The sequence below is a fragment of the Carcharodon carcharias genome, chromosome 25, assembly GCF_017639515.1.
Source record: "Carcharodon carcharias isolate sCarCar2 chromosome 25, sCarCar2.pri, whole genome shotgun sequence".
In the NCBI taxonomy this organism is placed as follows: domain Eukaryota; kingdom Metazoa; phylum Chordata; class Chondrichthyes; order Lamniformes; family Lamnidae; genus Carcharodon; species Carcharodon carcharias.
The window spans coordinates 28620630-28637425 of NC_054491.1; the positions used below are offsets into that span (position 1 = coordinate 28620630).

General features: G+C 41.5%; 1 protein-coding gene across 6 annotated transcripts in view; it reads right to left on the reverse strand.

Annotated features, from left to right (window-relative positions):
- Nucleotides 1-16796, reverse strand: part of LOC121269562 (opioid-binding protein/cell adhesion molecule-like) — a 1143507-nt gene that overhangs the window by 1001674 nt on the left and 125037 nt on the right. Inside the window, exon 1 of one of the 6 annotated variants that reach the window (XM_041174260.1) lies at nucleotides 7231-7301. The exons of the other annotated variants lie outside the window; for them this stretch is intronic. Within the exon in view, the coding sequence (XP_041030194.1) occupies nucleotides 7231-7268 (38 nt within the window). The 5' untranslated portion in view covers nucleotides 7269-7301. Of the gene's footprint in view, nucleotides 1-7230; nucleotides 7302-16796 lie in introns of those variants that run through there. 6 annotated transcript variants of the gene reach the window in all.

Below are 16796 nucleotides of genomic sequence, written 5' to 3' on the forward strand. Positions count from 1 at the left end.
ATGAGCAGAGATAGAGGAGACTGGGTCTGTATTCCCTACAGTTTCGGAGAATGAGGGGTGACCTCATTGAAACTTGCAAAATTCTTACAGTGCATGACAGGGTGGATGTAGATAAAATGTTTCCCCTGGCTGGTGAGTCTAAAACCAGGGGACATAATCTTAGGCTAAGGGTTAGGGTATTTAAGAAGAATAAGATGTGGAGGAATTTGTTCACTAAAAGGGTGTTGGATCTTTGGAATTCTCTACCCCAGAGGGCTGTGGAAGCTTGATCATTGAGCATGTGCAAGTCAGAAATCAATAGAGTTCTGGACAGCAATAACATCAAGGCATATGGGGCTAGTTTGGGGAAGGGGCACTGAGGTAGATGATCAGCCATGATCTAAATGAATGGTGGAGCTAGCTTGACAGGCTGAATGGTCTACTCCTGTTCCTATGTGTGTGCAAGTTTGTGTTTGTGTGTGTGGCTATACACTCACACAAGTGAACATGTGAAGCACAGGCAAAGGAAAATTTTGCCAAGAAATTTGCTGTGAAGCAACCAGCTTTTTTGCCAGAGTAACTTAAAACTCTGACTGTGCTGTCTACAGTCAAAATGAAAAGGGTCACAAGTGAGATTGTGCAGCTTGTGTTTACAGGAAAATGAGAGAGGACAGGGCAATGAAGGACGAAGCTCAAGAATATTTCACAGGAAATGCTCCTCCCCACAGAATGCAGGATTATTGTGTATAAGAATCCTCCGGAGGGCTGATTACTTTACAAGAGCTGTTCACTGGAAAATTTGTGGTTATAGCGTCAGAAACATTCCATTTTTCATGTAGAAATCTCTGTGGAACTAAGGAGTGAAGCAAGGAGAAGAGAAAGTGTTTTTGACTCAGTATTGGCAGTGCATGAGTGATTCAAATGATACACAGCAGCACAAACAATTAAATAAATTTCAGTTAGTTTGTGGCTGCATTCCCAGTATTCATTTGTTTCCCTATTTCAATAAGAAACATTCTCTTCCCTGAACTCTTATGTTAACTGCTGACAAAGGACTCATTGTCCATTTGTTGTTTTATTATTTGTGGAGGCTCTTCTGTACAGATAAATTGCTTTGGGGAGATGAGTTGCTTTTTGTCAACTGTTTTACTGCATAGTGGTAAGAGGAAAGAACAAAATTTTGGAAACCAGCAGGAAAACAACAAATTGAGGTTAACTTTTGTGCTAGACTGTGCAAACATAAGGAAAGAAGGCATATAATCTGGATAAATAGTCAGCTTTATCCATTTAACAAATATATTATTAACCATGAACTGCGCAAGATTTTTACTGTTCTCGGGATATCCTTTAGATCAAAACGTGTTGGTTATTGCATAAAATTAAAAGGAATCTGCAGCACTGAAACAGGCCACTCAACATGTGGTCAATGGCAGTGTTTATGCCACACTAGCTTCCTCCCACTCGAATGAACTTTTAGCCTGCATAAACCTCCCCCACAAATCCCTGCACCTCAAACCACACCATCCTTTTCTCCCTCATGTATTCAGCAAGTATGCCCAGAAATGCATAAATGCTATAAGCTTTAACGACTCCATGTGGTAGGGACTCCTGTTAAAGTCTTGTTAATTACATTGTTGAAGTTTGTTTGTGTCATGTCAATTACATTGGTAAGGTTAAGAGAAACCGGTAATGGGTATTAATTGTCTTTGAACACATATAAATAGGGGATCACCTGGTGCGCAGGGGGGTGGGGGACGGGGTGGGGAGGGAGGAGAACCTCCTCGCAGGCCATCAACAGGTCCAGGCATTGGTCTGAGGGGTCGTCCAGCCCGACTGTCTGCCCCTCTACCGCAGCTATGTTTGTGGCCTGGTGGCCCTGGAGAGGCAGCACACGGTCGGTGTCCACCAGTATGCTAGAGTTCTTCCATGATCGGTGGGCACCGAAGGTGTTGGAATGCATCATCACCCCTGGGAATGATATTTTGGTTTAGTTAGTTAAGCTTCCTTTGATGTTTTGATTTTTGTTACAGCGCCCTACTAGGTGCTGTCATCCCCTCTCATTTATTAATTTTTGTTTAATTTATTGATTTTGTTACTAAAAGAGTATAAATAGGGAATAGTGCCCCTCTAAGGGGCTGTCACCCCGTTAATTTGTTTTCTTGTGGGTTTTCAAAAGAGCATGTAAAGAGGGGATAGCTGGGCCACCAGGGCAGTAGGTGGAGAACTGTGAGACTGAACAAATCAATAAACCTTCCCAATAAAGAAAAGCTCTGTGTCTTAGTTTTGGCTTCACCTATCAGTTTGGATCCTATCAACAACTTCCAGAGTCTTATCACTTCTCAGTGGCAGTTTGCTAAGAGCTGTTGGTTAGGCCACAGAAGTAACTGGAAAAACTGCGCCAGGCACCTCACTGTGACATACACAAGGAGTCAAAACACTGGCTGAAGCCTGTTACCAAAGGCACGTGAATATCACCCAAGCCACTCTGTCAGGCGAATTTAAGATACCCTTCAGACACAAAGCATCATTTCCAAAACTGGCCCCTGCTGCTCTTCTTTCAAACTCGGGGAAATAGATGAATTGAGACCCCATTTCACACAACCCACCCCCCAACCCCCAACCATGGTTATTTAATCTGATGCTTTTTAGGTAACTGAACTTACCAATATCATCTTCTAAATTAATTATGAAAAAAAAAACCCGCATTTAGAATATTGCTGAAAATTAAATAAAGCAGCGGTGGAGGTGGTATCAATGACTCAAACAACATTCAGCAAGAGGTTAAGAGATACAATGAAAGAATGAGAAATTCAGGACTCTCTCTTAGGTCCTGCCAATACTAATGTGGATGGGGCAAGTCATTGGCTGTGTTGTTTTAAAGGACACAAATTTGCCATTATGCTTATTTTGGCACATTCTTTTCAAGAATATTATGGAGTAAGTTCACAATGGGGAGATAAGGGCATGAAATGTCACAATTCATGGAAAACTGCAGTGTTAAGCTATATGTTTCACTCAAACTGAAGTGTTATTGTTTTCCCAACTTTATCCATAATTGTACTGTATTTTTTAGCAAAGCCTCCAGTGACAAATCATTGCATCAATTTCCCTGGGGCAAATAGCACCCAGAGCTGTACAGGTAGTGGCAGCATGGCACTGCCTGTCCTGGAAGAATCAACATAGGCCTGTGTAGCAAGGCATGACACAAACACATTTCTCCCCCAAGGTGCCCCATAAGGTAGAACAGCACCTTTTAGGTGACGTCCTCAGGGAATTTCCAGAATAAATGTTGACAGAGTGTTGGCGGAGTCTTGACAGTGTCCCAGAAAGTTTTTGATGTGTTTCAAAAGTCATTGTCAAATCTCCAGCTCAAAATCCTCTACAATGGCCAGTTTACCTCCATTCAACTGGTTGCTGCTTCAAGGGGTCAGGAGGACAAGTGCTGGCCATCATAATGCTATGCAATCTCTTTAACAAGCACTAGAAGGCAATTAACAGGTTAACAATCCTCCAGCCGTTCAGATTGCAAGTTTCTGCTCCTTTACCAAGATGGCACCTTGCACTAAGTTAGGCTAAAGCAGCATTGTAGCTTAACTGTCTTGGGCACCTTGAACTATCTTCAGCACCGGAAGCATCTGGGGAAAACTGCCCAGGGTTTTTCTGATTACATAGGATTTCATGGATATAGCACGGGTACAGGTCATTCAGCCCAACTAATCTGTGCGGGTGTTTATAAGTATTCGCACAAGTTTTCTCACATTCTATCTACCTCATCTCAGCCCCACAGCAGAGATTTATATTCCCTTTTCACTCATGTACTCATCCAGTTTCTTTCTGAAAGCATCTGAGCTATTTGCCTCAACCACTTTGTGTGCTGGTGAGTTCCACATTCTAACCACGCTGAGTAATAGTTTTGATCCCAGTGAAGAGTACCCCTAGCAGCTGTGCCCGTCACCCTAATCAACTTAATTTGGCAACAACAGATATCAAACAGAAACACCATCACACCTTATTCAAAACTTACAAAAGCAATAATGTACTGTATTTAGGAACTACAGGATAGGCACTCCAACTGAATCAGGTAAGTGCTTGCCAATCCCCACTTCCCAGATCATGCTATTGCTTAACTGGTGCTGCAATGAAACTATACTGATCAGAATGAATGGACTGATAAAGCATGAAAACCAATTGAACAACAAAACCTGATGGGAAGTTTTTATAAATTTTTAATTGCATCCCCAGGTGTCACACAGACTATTGTCCTTATCTCTCCCACCATGCTCTCTGATTGATATGGTAATTGGATGAATGATTCTAGGTTTCTGTCCATGTGATATTTCAGGCAACACTGACTCTCATATTGAAATTTCTTTCGGTTTGGAAAGTGGGGGAAAAGTTCATTCAAATCTGCCCCATAAGAAAAAGGGTGAAAAGCCAGCACAAATGATGCGCTGCCCATTTTAGCAGGGGATTCCGTGCACAGACTGCACCACACTCCTTTTAAAACATTCCGAGGTGTGCTTCAAACTTCTTAGAGGCTGTGAGGTATTTCAACATGGGGCTGAATTTTCAATCCGAGGACAGGAAGCCAACACCAGGATTGTTTCTGGGTCCCGATGCCACGCTGTGAAAGCGTGAGTGAATGATGTGATTTTTATATGCAAAGGCCCTACTTGAGCCAGAGGTGAGTTCAATGCCCAATTAGTGGTGCTGCCTGGGGTGGGAACCAGCTCTGGAGGATGATTTTCAAAGCCAGTCAGCAGTGATGACTGGGCTTTCTTTTTCTCAATTCTTTCATGGGGTGTGGGCGTTGCTGGTGAGACCAGCATTTGTTTCTCAATTTCCCTTGAAAGCAGTTAGCTTGCTCGGCCATTTCAGAGGGCAGTTAAGAGCCCACCACTGTTGGCCTGGAATCACAATTAGGCCAGACCTGTTAAGCAGGTTTTCTTCCCTGAAGGGCATTTGTGAACCAGATGGGTTTCTACAATAATCAACATTTGTTGTCATGGTTGCCATTTCTGAGATTGGCTTTATGTTGCAGGTTTATTAAACTTAAATTCCACCAGCCGCAGTGGTGGGATTTGAACCCACGTCCCAGAGCATTAGCCTGGGTTGCTGGATTACTAGTCAAGTGACATTACCACTGCACCATCATCACCCACAAATAGTCTGCTTGCTGTTGCCCTGTAGAATGGGGCGAGCAGAGGGCCAGCAGCCTCACATCCCAAACAAGTGCCTAAACTTCTACTTACTGGGTACTTAATCTGCTCTGCTAAAGCAAGGGCAACTTTGTGCTACCATATGAGCATTTCAGTTTGACTATCCTTCCACTGTTATAAGTCAGCAGCCACAATAAATAATGATTCCCTGCTGCGCTCCAGACAACTGTGCACTAACGTACCACAGAAGTAACAGGTGCTGTGGATGAATGGGAACTGTCTTTAGATTTTCAGAAGGCACTTGATAAGGTGCTTCATCAAAGGTTAATGCAGAAAATAAAAGCTCATGGTATAGGAGTATCATAATCATATGGTTAGAAGCTTGGCTAGTTAACAGGAAACAAAGAGTAGCCATTTTCTGCTTGGCAGGATGTGACAGGTGGTGTGCAACAGGATTGGTGCTGGGGCCCCAACTCTTTAAATTTATATAAATGATTTGAAGGGACCAATGGTATGGCTAAATTTGCTGATGACACAAAGGTAGGTAGGAAAGTAAGTTGTGAAGAGGACATAAGGAGACTATAAAATGATATAAATAGATGAGTGGGCAAAGATCTGGCAAATGGAGGATAATATGAGTAAATGTTGTCCATTTTGGCAGGATGAATATAAAAGAGGCATATTATCTAAACGATGAGAGATTGCAGAGCTCTGAGATGCAGAGGGATCTGGGTGTCCTAGTGCATGAATTGCAAAAGGTTAGTATGCAGGTGCAGCAAGTAATTAGCAAAGCTAATAGAATGTTATCATTTATTGCGAGGGGATTTGAATACAGGAATAGGGAGGAATGCTTCAATTATACAGGGCACTGGTGAAACCACGTCTACAGTACTGTGTACAGCATTGGTGTCCTTATTTAAGGAAGTATGTAAGTGCATTAGAAGCAGTTCAGAGAAGGTTTACTAGAATAATAGCTAGAATAGGCAGGTTGTTTTATGAGGAAAGGTTGGACAGGTTAGGCTTGTATCCACTCGAGTCTAGAAGAGTAAGAGGTGACTTGATTGAAACCTTTAAGATCCTAAGGGGTCTTGACACAATGGATGTGGAGAGGATGTTTCCTCTTGTGGAAGAATCTAGAACTCAGGGTCACTGTTTCAAAATAAGGGGTTACCATTTCAGACAGATGAGGAATTTTTTTCTCTCAGAGAGTTGTGAGACTTTGGAATTCTGTTTCTCAAAAGGTGGTTGAGGCAGAGGTAGATGGATTCTTGATAAACAAGAGGGTGAAAGGTTATAGGGGGTAGGCAGGAATGTGGGGTTGAGGGTAAAATTAGGTCAGCCATGATCTTATTGAATGGCAGAGCAGGCTTGAGGGGCCGAGTGGCCTACTCCTGCTCTTAATTCATATATACATTTGTATGTAAGTACATATGTACAGATTGTTCACCTATCCTATTCCTATCTTGGAAAATTTAATTCTGTCCCTCTACAGCCCATTAACAGGATCTTCAATGAGCTTATTAATAGGAAGCGTGCAGGTTGCCAACTCCACCCCCCCACTTTCATCCGACTCCGACCCACCACTCTCCTTTAAAAATTGCAGCATATCACCGAGGCATCGGAAGACTGATACGCCATCGGTGATCACGATTTTCAAAGCCCACCTGCACCCGACTTCGCCCACCCCCATGGGTGATTAAAAATCCAACTCATACACTCTACAAGCAAGCTGTAAGGCCAGCAGACCAGCTGCCTATCCTTGATTTCTGGGATGGTGCATAATATTTATAGTGTTGCTTTAAGTCCCATTTGAAACAGATGCAGCACATCTTTAAGACTAATGTTTTTTTTAAATCTGACAGTCAGGGAAAAGAGATTTCAAAAAATTAGAAACATATTCTTTAAACTAATCTTCACATATTGTCCATTCAGCTCAAATTGTACAATGTAGTCACTTATATCAAGTTTTATTAAAGAGGAAAGCCATGAGCTAATGCCAGTTTCAGAACTGTTTGCAACCAAGGGGAGACTTCACACTGCATAGTATAACTATTTTCTTCAAACAGCAACTTCACAACTGTGTAAAACTTACAGTGTTAATAATATTTTGTTATTATCCACCACTTCCATGCAGAGTATATGTCGAAGACACTAGAATGTGACGTCAACCTGCTGCCTTCCAAATGCTGAAGTAAATTAAAGACTTTGATCTTCAGAAAAGGTCAACAAACAGTCAAATCTATGATCCAAAAACAAAAAAGGTACAATGCATTAATCACAAAACTGATTTTGGCACGGAAACAATTCTTCTAAAATATAGTCTGGTAAGGTGAGGATTGGATGGTTGGATTTGCAGCTTAGGGAAACTGAAAGATTTTCTATGCAACACAAAACAAATATCCCTTGTTATAAAACCTTTGCTCTCATTAAACAAATAATCCAGTTCTAAGAAATTAAGTACCATTCTTTACAAAATTGTTATTTCAAAATTGGATTCCTCTATTTCTTTAAGAAAAATGACCAACTTAGCATTATACTTTAACAAAATTACTGTACAACTACTCACAAGACCCTTGATTTTATTTTAATGGAGAGTTTAGGAAAATATTTGTCTCTCATTAGAGTCTGTCAAGCGTGTGAAGCAGCAAATTCTTTCTTTAACCAGCTAAAAGCTGCCATGCTACATTAAGTCTGATGGTTATACGCTTTTCCAGCATCAAGCAGTTTTCATAGCTACAACTATGTTTATTTCACTGCCCTCTCTCCAATGTACATTATTTCTCTCCCTAGGGACATTACCGTGCTCCATACCGACAGCTAATATCAACACTTCATATTTTAGTGCTCAGCATACTCAGCAAAATCTGCCAAAATCTGCCAAAATCTGCATAGCGTGAAATATATTTCTGGAGCTAAAAAAAAGGTCATTAAAAGATTCACTGCTGCAATCAGAGCATTCCATCATCCAACTCTTTCAGGGTACCCTGAGTAATCCAAACTGCATGCTTGAGTGTCCAAGTTAAAAGGTGATGACAAAGGGTAGAGCCAACATTCACTTTAAAGAAAGGCTGTCTGCCCGAGCGTATGGTAGATTTCAAAAACTAGTCACCCAATTCATATTCTTATGCTCCTCCTCCTCCTCAGTATAATGTGACTCTTGTCACAAGAATCATTAAAGTATTAAGCTTATGACACAATGATTTTTACTTGGCAAAGGCCTCCATATTTCATGTCAATTATTGGATGCATCTACGAGTTAATGCACCTCCACAAAACTTGGAAAAATGGCAGGAGATATCATTACTTCCCAAATATTGTCAGGACAGAAAATTTATTAAAATAACTTCTTAATAAGACCCTCTGAATATTTTCAATTAAGTTAACTTACCACAGGACATATCACTTAACGCTGCACAATTAGCATGTACACAAATAGAGGATCGATGGAAATTAGTCATTGAATCTCATCAACATATTTAGCACAAGCTTCTCCTGTTGACCATGTCTTCACATGTAGCTCACACAGCAATGTTGGACTGCCTACCTAGCTGGCAGTCACCCTTAGCTAAGTCCCCGGAGTATGCAATGAGGCAAACATTAGTGATTGCACTTCATGTTGAGCTGGAGGAGCACTCATGCTCCTCCTGGCTCCAGAGGATGATCTTTTTTAAACTATGTATAAAAACATTTCGCTACGCTTAATTGCAATCGGAAGCCACAGGGCTTGCTGAAGAATCCTGAACTAATGGGGGCCTACAACAGGCTTCCGTGCCCTAATTTAAATATTTGACAGGGCCTAATGTTTGGTCTATGCATCCTCCTGTGCAGCTCTAAAAAAAAGGTCCAACAAATTTACTGGTGGGACCAACAGCTGCATGGACTTGATGCTGGCCGCCCCACTGCGTATGTTTTGCACCTTTTTTTTGTCTGAAAAATGGGTGCATCATATACAAATTTCTACACCAACATGTCTCCACACAGGCAAGAGGGAAAGTGGAGACCAAGAACAGGACTTTGCAAATGGATACACTGCAGTAGGCTGTCTTCAGCCTCGTCGTGTCAAGGTACAGCCATCTTCAAAGGGCATAGAAATGACAAAATGGCTGACAAAAATCCTGAAACCATTATAGAGAAAAACACCAAAGTGAGACCTTAATTTTGAGTAGAAAGAAATCTAATGGTTGTATTTGCCTTCACATTAAAGATTTCCAGAGCAGTCAGCAGTTATTCAACTTTTTATGAATGAATGAGTTGATGGTTTTGTTCAAAAATTCTAATGCGCATTTCAATCACATTGAGAGTAAATATCAAGCCCCAATATTTACTGGGAGCTGGGAAGAAAGCTGGTGAGGATTTTCACTTAGGAAAATTGCAAGTGTGGGTTCCCCGCAAGTCATGCTGAACCTAATGGCAATTGTAAGTTAAAATAGAGGTACGGAGTCTCCTCAAACGATTTTAGTCACCAACTTCAACGGGGCAGGTTACATATTGTTTATGTAACTCAGATCTATGTGGAGGTGACATACCAGCTTCTACGTGTGTAACAGCTTTTATTCACAGTACTTTAAAATATCTACTCTGTGCTTCCAGCTCTTTCGACAGTTTTGTGTAATTTTTTTCTAAAGTCCACAACAAGACTTAATCAAGCATCAATTGTAAACAGACATCATCAAACACAGAACAACTGAACACTACAGATGGCCTTCCCAGCCAACTCACTTAATCATCCTTGGGTGTTAAAACTCCCCCTCTATGTTTGTGTTCATAAATTAGGATTTATCATTTTTTTTTAGCTCAAGAAGCATCTCCCACCCTAGATTAAGTTTGGAGCCTCATAATATTGCAATAATAATATGTAATACCTTGCCTGGCTCAGGATTACTTTGGCTTTCTTTTCCTCCACTCAGGTTGAATCCCATTATCTTCTCCAAGTTGCCAGAAGATTCCGGTTATTTTCTCCCCTCCTGTTCGAAACCCTTTCTGCCTCACTCTGTTGCCCACAGTCCCAGTGCTCTGTTGGTTTATCCCTCACTGCAGCTTCAGCAGCGAACCTACCCCAACTGTCTCTGCTTTCAGTCTAAGTGGGCTTGGTGCCAGGGCTTGTTGGCAGCAGTCTTGTTGTCCTTCTCAGCCGGTTAGATCAGCCACACTGATTGATGAGGTGGTTCCCTGGTGTTCTGGCAGTAAGCCCACCCCAAACAAGTATAAAAGCAAGTGGAGATAAGCTAGTTGCCAAGAATTCATCTCTGGAGAGGCAGGCAGTACACCCAGACAGGTGGATAGAGAGTGGTAGTTCATGTTCCTCCTGGATGTGGAGGAATTTGGGTACACCCCTGGTTGTGCTCTCCCTGGATGGATCATCTGGATTAGGTGTTTATCTCTTAACCTCGTTAAATGTCAGTTTAAGTGCCTGATAAATGTGAAAGGATTGAACATATTCAGATTGCAGGAAACAAAATGGCAGAAACCATCATTTTGATGAAAAAGAACAAAACATGCCCAAAATGAATCTGAAAATTAATCGATGCAGCTTAATATAAGAACATGATTAGACAAAAAAGCAAAAGCCTAAAAAAGCTTTTAGCTTACGTTAGTTTCATTGGGCAGAATCTTCTACCTGTCAGGCAGGCCGGTCGGGAGTGGGTGTGAGCAGGCCCACAATCAGCTGTGCGCCGCCATTTTATGCAGGCAGGCCAATTCCCCGCCCAGCTTGACACATGCCCAGTAGCGCTCAGTGCTACCTGTGCAGGATGGGGAGGGGGAGAGTCGGGGCTTGCGCTCTTTCACACACATGCACACAAAAGAGCGCAGAAATCTCCCTGAGGCAGTTCCGTGTCTCAGGGAGATTAAGTTCAGTTTTAAAAAAAGGAAAGAATAAAATTATTAATACATGTCCCCTCATGTGACAGTGTTACATGAGCTGGGACACGTTTATGAATTGTTAGAAATTTTTAAAAGTTATTTAATAAAACCTTCATGAAACCTCATCCCGCCCGTGGATGAGGCTTATTGAAAAACATGAAGGCCGCTTGGGCTCTTTGCCTGCCCGCCAACCTTAAGGTTGGACGGGCAGCCCTGTCAATTGCCTAACTTGGTTTATTAATGGCCTTAACAGGCCTTTGACAGTTCGGTGGGCGCGCAGCCGACTCCGCGCACACCCGCCAAATGAAAGATCGGAACGACGCTCGGTGACATTGGGACACGTGCCCGATGTCACCACGCATCACTTTATGCGTCAGCGTGCCGGCCCACCCCTATACACCAAAGATTGAGTTCTGCCCATTGGCTATCAAATTTCAAAAATTGAAGACCACATACTGGAGAAATACAAGGGGATGTATCAGCTCAGTAAATTAACCATGAGTAGAACTCAACAAAAAACTGATTTCAAAATTAGCAATTAGGTGGCCCAAACAGCTTCATGTGAACATTTTTTGTAAACCATTACCTAACACTGCAATTTACCCCCTTAGTGTTTGCCAATGTAGTATTACATAAACAGTTAAAGGATAGAGGTTGTCATGAAACTATGTTCCAATTCAAGAATAAGGTCACCTGGGTAGATATCAACTATATACCATTGAGAAAATAATTTTGGAGAAGATTAAAATGATCATACAACAATTTGTATGCCTTGGTTACCACTAGTCTGGACTATTCCTATGCACTTGTGGTTCCACATTTAATCCTTTGCAGTAATTACCATTCTCCTCACAAAAACCCTTGATTTCACAGTCCTTGCAAACCACTAGCCCATCTCCAACCTTCCATTCCTCTCCAAAGCCCATAAAAGTACTGTACCAGCAGCACGGAGACCCCATGCCATATAGCAAGGCTGCCAGATCTACCCTGGCACTCTGTTTGTGGACTCGTTGGTGTGGGGGACGATGCCCCTGTTCGGGCATCCAGTGGCCAATGAAGGCCCCCCCGCCAGTGGAAAGGGCTGCCCACACGCATTCAACCTCCACGGTCTCCCAATCACCATCACACTTACCCTCCAGCTTAACTTCCATGGCTCCTCGTCATGACTGACTGCATCTTAGCAGTGGTCACAACTCCCAGTGGTGCTACTGGAAACGGAGAGCTGTTGACCATATGACTGACCAGCAGCTCTTGAAGGCAGGATATCCCCTTTCTTAAGGAAGGAAGAAACAACCTCTGGCAATTGACTGCCTGACAACCGTAAAATCCAATCATAGTTGCCCGGGCCAGCAGAGGTGGACTTGCCCCTGACTTTTCAGTCGGTGGGTCGGACCATTGCCTCATCGTAAAATCCAGCCCATGGAGAACATAGGTATCCAGGAATGGTGTCACAGCATTTGCCCATAGTTTGTCTCCAAAATCTGCACAATACTGAATGCTACATATCTCAGAGCAGGCTGAAAATCCGTAGTTCTTAGTAAGTAATCGTACAATGATACATGATGGTAATATGCTACCACCATTCACAGGATAAAAATAAAGTGATGAATCTGCCCATTGTCAATGACGGCCTCATCAATAGCATGACCTCAACATGAATCTTGCCGGTACTGATGAGAAAGCAAGATCAATATAAGGCTGGGGATGAAGAATGTCTGAATAAAACTATTTCAACGGGGATTAAATTAATACCTCTGGGCCTAAAACAGTTCCTAACAATTCTGTTTCTATGAAATTCAGCCCCAAAGAAGGAGACCTACTAACTCCCTTTTTCCCCAGTTGAAGTACTCTTTGTTTTTAAAAAAATATTCTATTGCTGTGTATCCCATTGAGGTATAAATACAATTTCATTTCCATTTAACAAAGATGTACTCCATCTTCCACTTTGTACTAATAAAACTTATACCTGATCATTTTCTGAATTTCAACATTACAGCCTGTAATCCACCAGTTTAATTTTAGTAAAGGATACTTCATAATACTTGTCTTTGACCTCACATATTGTCGAAAATATTCTGAAATCGCATCACTGCAAGGCCTCCTAAAACTTCACCTCAAATAATTATTAGTCCGATGATTTTTTTTCCTAAACAGGAGAAACTATATCTCCTTGAGTGCATCTCCTTGGCATCAAAGTTTATCCTTCGCAACTGTTTTGTTATTTTGTATTTATTTCTGGAGTCAGGAAGCAAGAAAATCATGGGGTTTTTTGGAAGAACTAATTCAAGACTACCAGATACCACAAAACCACTTACTTTATAGAAACAGATCTTTTAAAAAAATAAGCCGCTTTGAGATTTATTTTCAATGCACAATTCAAGAGCATCACTGATATATTTAAACAATAACGAACTCACATTTTACTTTCATGTTGCATCAGAATGCACTGACAGATTATGCTTAAATCTATAATTATGCACACCCTTCACGTTTGTTAATATGTCCATAGGGCATTCATGTTTTAAGAATTTAATGAAATACTGCCTAGCTGTCGGGGAAAAATAAATTCCACTTTGTTATCCTTGGTTCAGTGAATCATCGCAGTTGCATCCTGAGACTGAGATGACTGGTCCAGCAACCACTGTCCTCCTTGCTAAGCATGACTCCAGCGAGTGGAGTCAATTCCCAATTATAACACTTGAAGAGAAAATAAACCTCTCACCATCTAATAAAAGCCTCCAAATCATTGAACTGAGAAAATAAAATGCATTCTGCCATGTAAAAAAGAACCTTGCATTACTTGTAATCTTATTAGCTTGTGTCAACAAACCAGAAACTACAATGTCCCGAAACTGTCATTCATTCTTAAATGAATGGCACACCTGAAATAAAAACAGAAAGTGCTGGAAAAACTCGGAAGGTCTAGCAACATCTGTGGAAAGAGATAACATTTTGTGTCAAATTTCAACTCTCCTTCAAACTGAACGGAACAGCTACTGTGCTGAAACCCATTCGCACTTGAAACTCAGCCAAGCATTGATGATGGCCATAGCTGTCTAAGTATTAGACTGCTCTCTGGGAAGGGAAGAGCAGCAGGTGCTTATTTCAATTACCAAGCAGAGAGGCTGTCAATTGAGGTAAGGAAGCTGGTAGTTAGTTTTTTTTCAAATGCAGGTTTTCTTTCAAGCATAATTTTTTGTTTCAAATTTTTATGGATCAGACAGAGCCATTTAAATATCGGCAGAAGAGATGACAGTGTAGGCTTACTTTTTAAAAATACTTTTCATTGCATTTTGTCCCCATTTAAAATGGGGAACCCAGCTTCTGTGAGGCAGGGCACACTTTTCATTCCCAACCTGCAAAATCACCAGAGAAAAACTGCATGGGTTGGGGATGCAGAGAAAATCGGATATCCTTCAAAACAAAAACAAAGTGTGGCCACTTGTGCATTGAAACATGTCTCCACACCTCGAAAAAAATGGCATGATGTACCAGTACTGGAACAGCTTGATTGAGGGCCCAGTTAGTTCTTGAGCAGAAGCCCTCAGTGCTACAGCCAGGCTATTGTTAGGCCTTTGCTGTATCCAATGCCTTCAACCATTCCTTGACATCACGTGAAGCAAATTCAATTGGCTGAAGACTGGCTTTTGTGATGGTGGAGACCTCAAGCCAAGATGGATTACCTACTTGGCACTTCTGGTTGAAGGTGGTTACAAATGCTTCATCCTTGTCTGGTGACTCATGTGCTGCGCTCCGTCATCACTAGAGGATTAGGATGCTCATTGAGACTCCTCCTCCTATTATTGGTTTAATTATCCACCACTCTACAGTCATGACTGGATGTGCTAGGTCTACAGAAACTTGATCATTTAGCTTTGTCTGTTGTGCGCCGCATCCACCATTTATAATGTTTTGTCCTATAGCTATAGCTTCACCAGGCTGGCACTTCACATTCCAAGTATGCCTGGTGGTGCTCCTGGCATGCTCTTCTGCACTACTTATTGAACCATGGTTGGTCCTGTGGTTTGATAGTAATGATTGAATGAACAATACGTCAGGCCACGAGGTTATAGATTGGGGTGGAATGTAATTCTGCTACTAATGGTCCACACTGCCTCAGGAACACCCAGTTCTCAGCTGCTTCACCTGTTCTGAATTTATCCCATTTCATAGTGTGGGAATGCCACACAACATGATGGAGGGTGTCCTCAGTGTGAAGACAGAATTTGGTCTCTACAAGGACTTAAATATATTTACAATTATGATTATATTTTAGTCCTCAGAGGAGTTTGGTTTCAGAGGTATACCATTTGTTCTAACAATTGCACTTCAGTGCTTGGCTCTGGCACTGAAGTGTAATTGTTGAAAACTTGGGTGATTATTCATTTGATTGCTCAAACCTAAATAGCTTCTGCAGTGATAAGCTTTCAGGAAACCCTCGCCTACACAAGAAAAATACCAAATAAATAGAGAGAAAGAATTGTGAAATGATCACTTAACCTAATGAAAGTCAAAAATAGTCTTGTTTTATTATTCACTGGCATTTATATTTATTTGTAGAGCAATGAGCTGTCAAAGGACTTTCAAAATGCGATTTTGTACTACACTACAGTTTTTTTTGGGACTCTCAAATGTTCAGTTAAAATCGATCTTCATTTCCCTAACTAGTTATGAGACAGAAATATTAAATCCCTGGCAGTGCTAAATTTGGTAGCATTCTTGCTGGTTTTCACTTCTCTATGCTAAATAATCCAGTTTAAGAAATTACGTTGACATCAGATCAATATTTAAGCAACACTATCAGCAATAACTATGATTTTGACTCCTCATTACACTTACATCTCATCCAAATGCTTTTAATTTTTAAATTCCATTTCTGCCCTTGCAGGTTTGAATCTGAGTGGGTGTCAAACTGCAATGATGTGCGTGACTTTTTTTTTCCAAGTTCAGATAGATACTGACTCACTCAAATATTTGGCAAGACAGAACTGCTCCAAGAGACATATACCTCATAACTGTTATAACACTGCTTTCCAACAAAACCATAATCTCAACCAAACACTGTACAAACCTACCAAACTCCAATTAGAAATCTGGCACATCTGTGATGCAGTTGCTCAGAATTACCAACAGAAAACTCATAAAAAGCATGTGTCTCACAGTAAATGCATTCCTACAAAAAAAAGTTGCAGAATATATATATTTTAAGCAGGCTGGCCCTGAATTCCCTGGGTCACTCTTACACAGATTACACCAAAATTTATGCTGGTTTCTGCACCAATTTTTCCCAACAAGAACTTTTCTTGCATAGTTAATTTGGTTGCACTAGAACATAAACACCAGCACAAATGCAGCACCACCAATAAGGGTAATAGCAAATGGGCTTTTCCAATAGCACCTTGTACTGAAATGCTTTCAACAAGACAATGGGGATCAGGAAAAATAAAACTGCTAAGGATTTAACTAAGCCTCAGTAATCTGCAGCAAATAACCTGAAGATCATCCTTTGTGCACTGAGAATTTTTGGCAAACGCACAGAAAAGTTTTCAAGGGCAGAATCTTTCATATGGTGGGCGGGAGCGAGCGCGGAGCCGATCGCCGCTCGCGTTTGGCTCCGCGCCGTCACAGCCCGCCCAGCGTAATACATGACCCGTAGCGCTCAGCGCTACCTGTGCGGGCAGAAGGAGGAGGGAGAGTCGGGGCCAGCACTCTTTTGCGCGCACAATCACCTTGAGGCACAGAGCTGCCTCAGGGAGACTGAATGGGTATTTAAATAATTAAATAAATATGATTTTA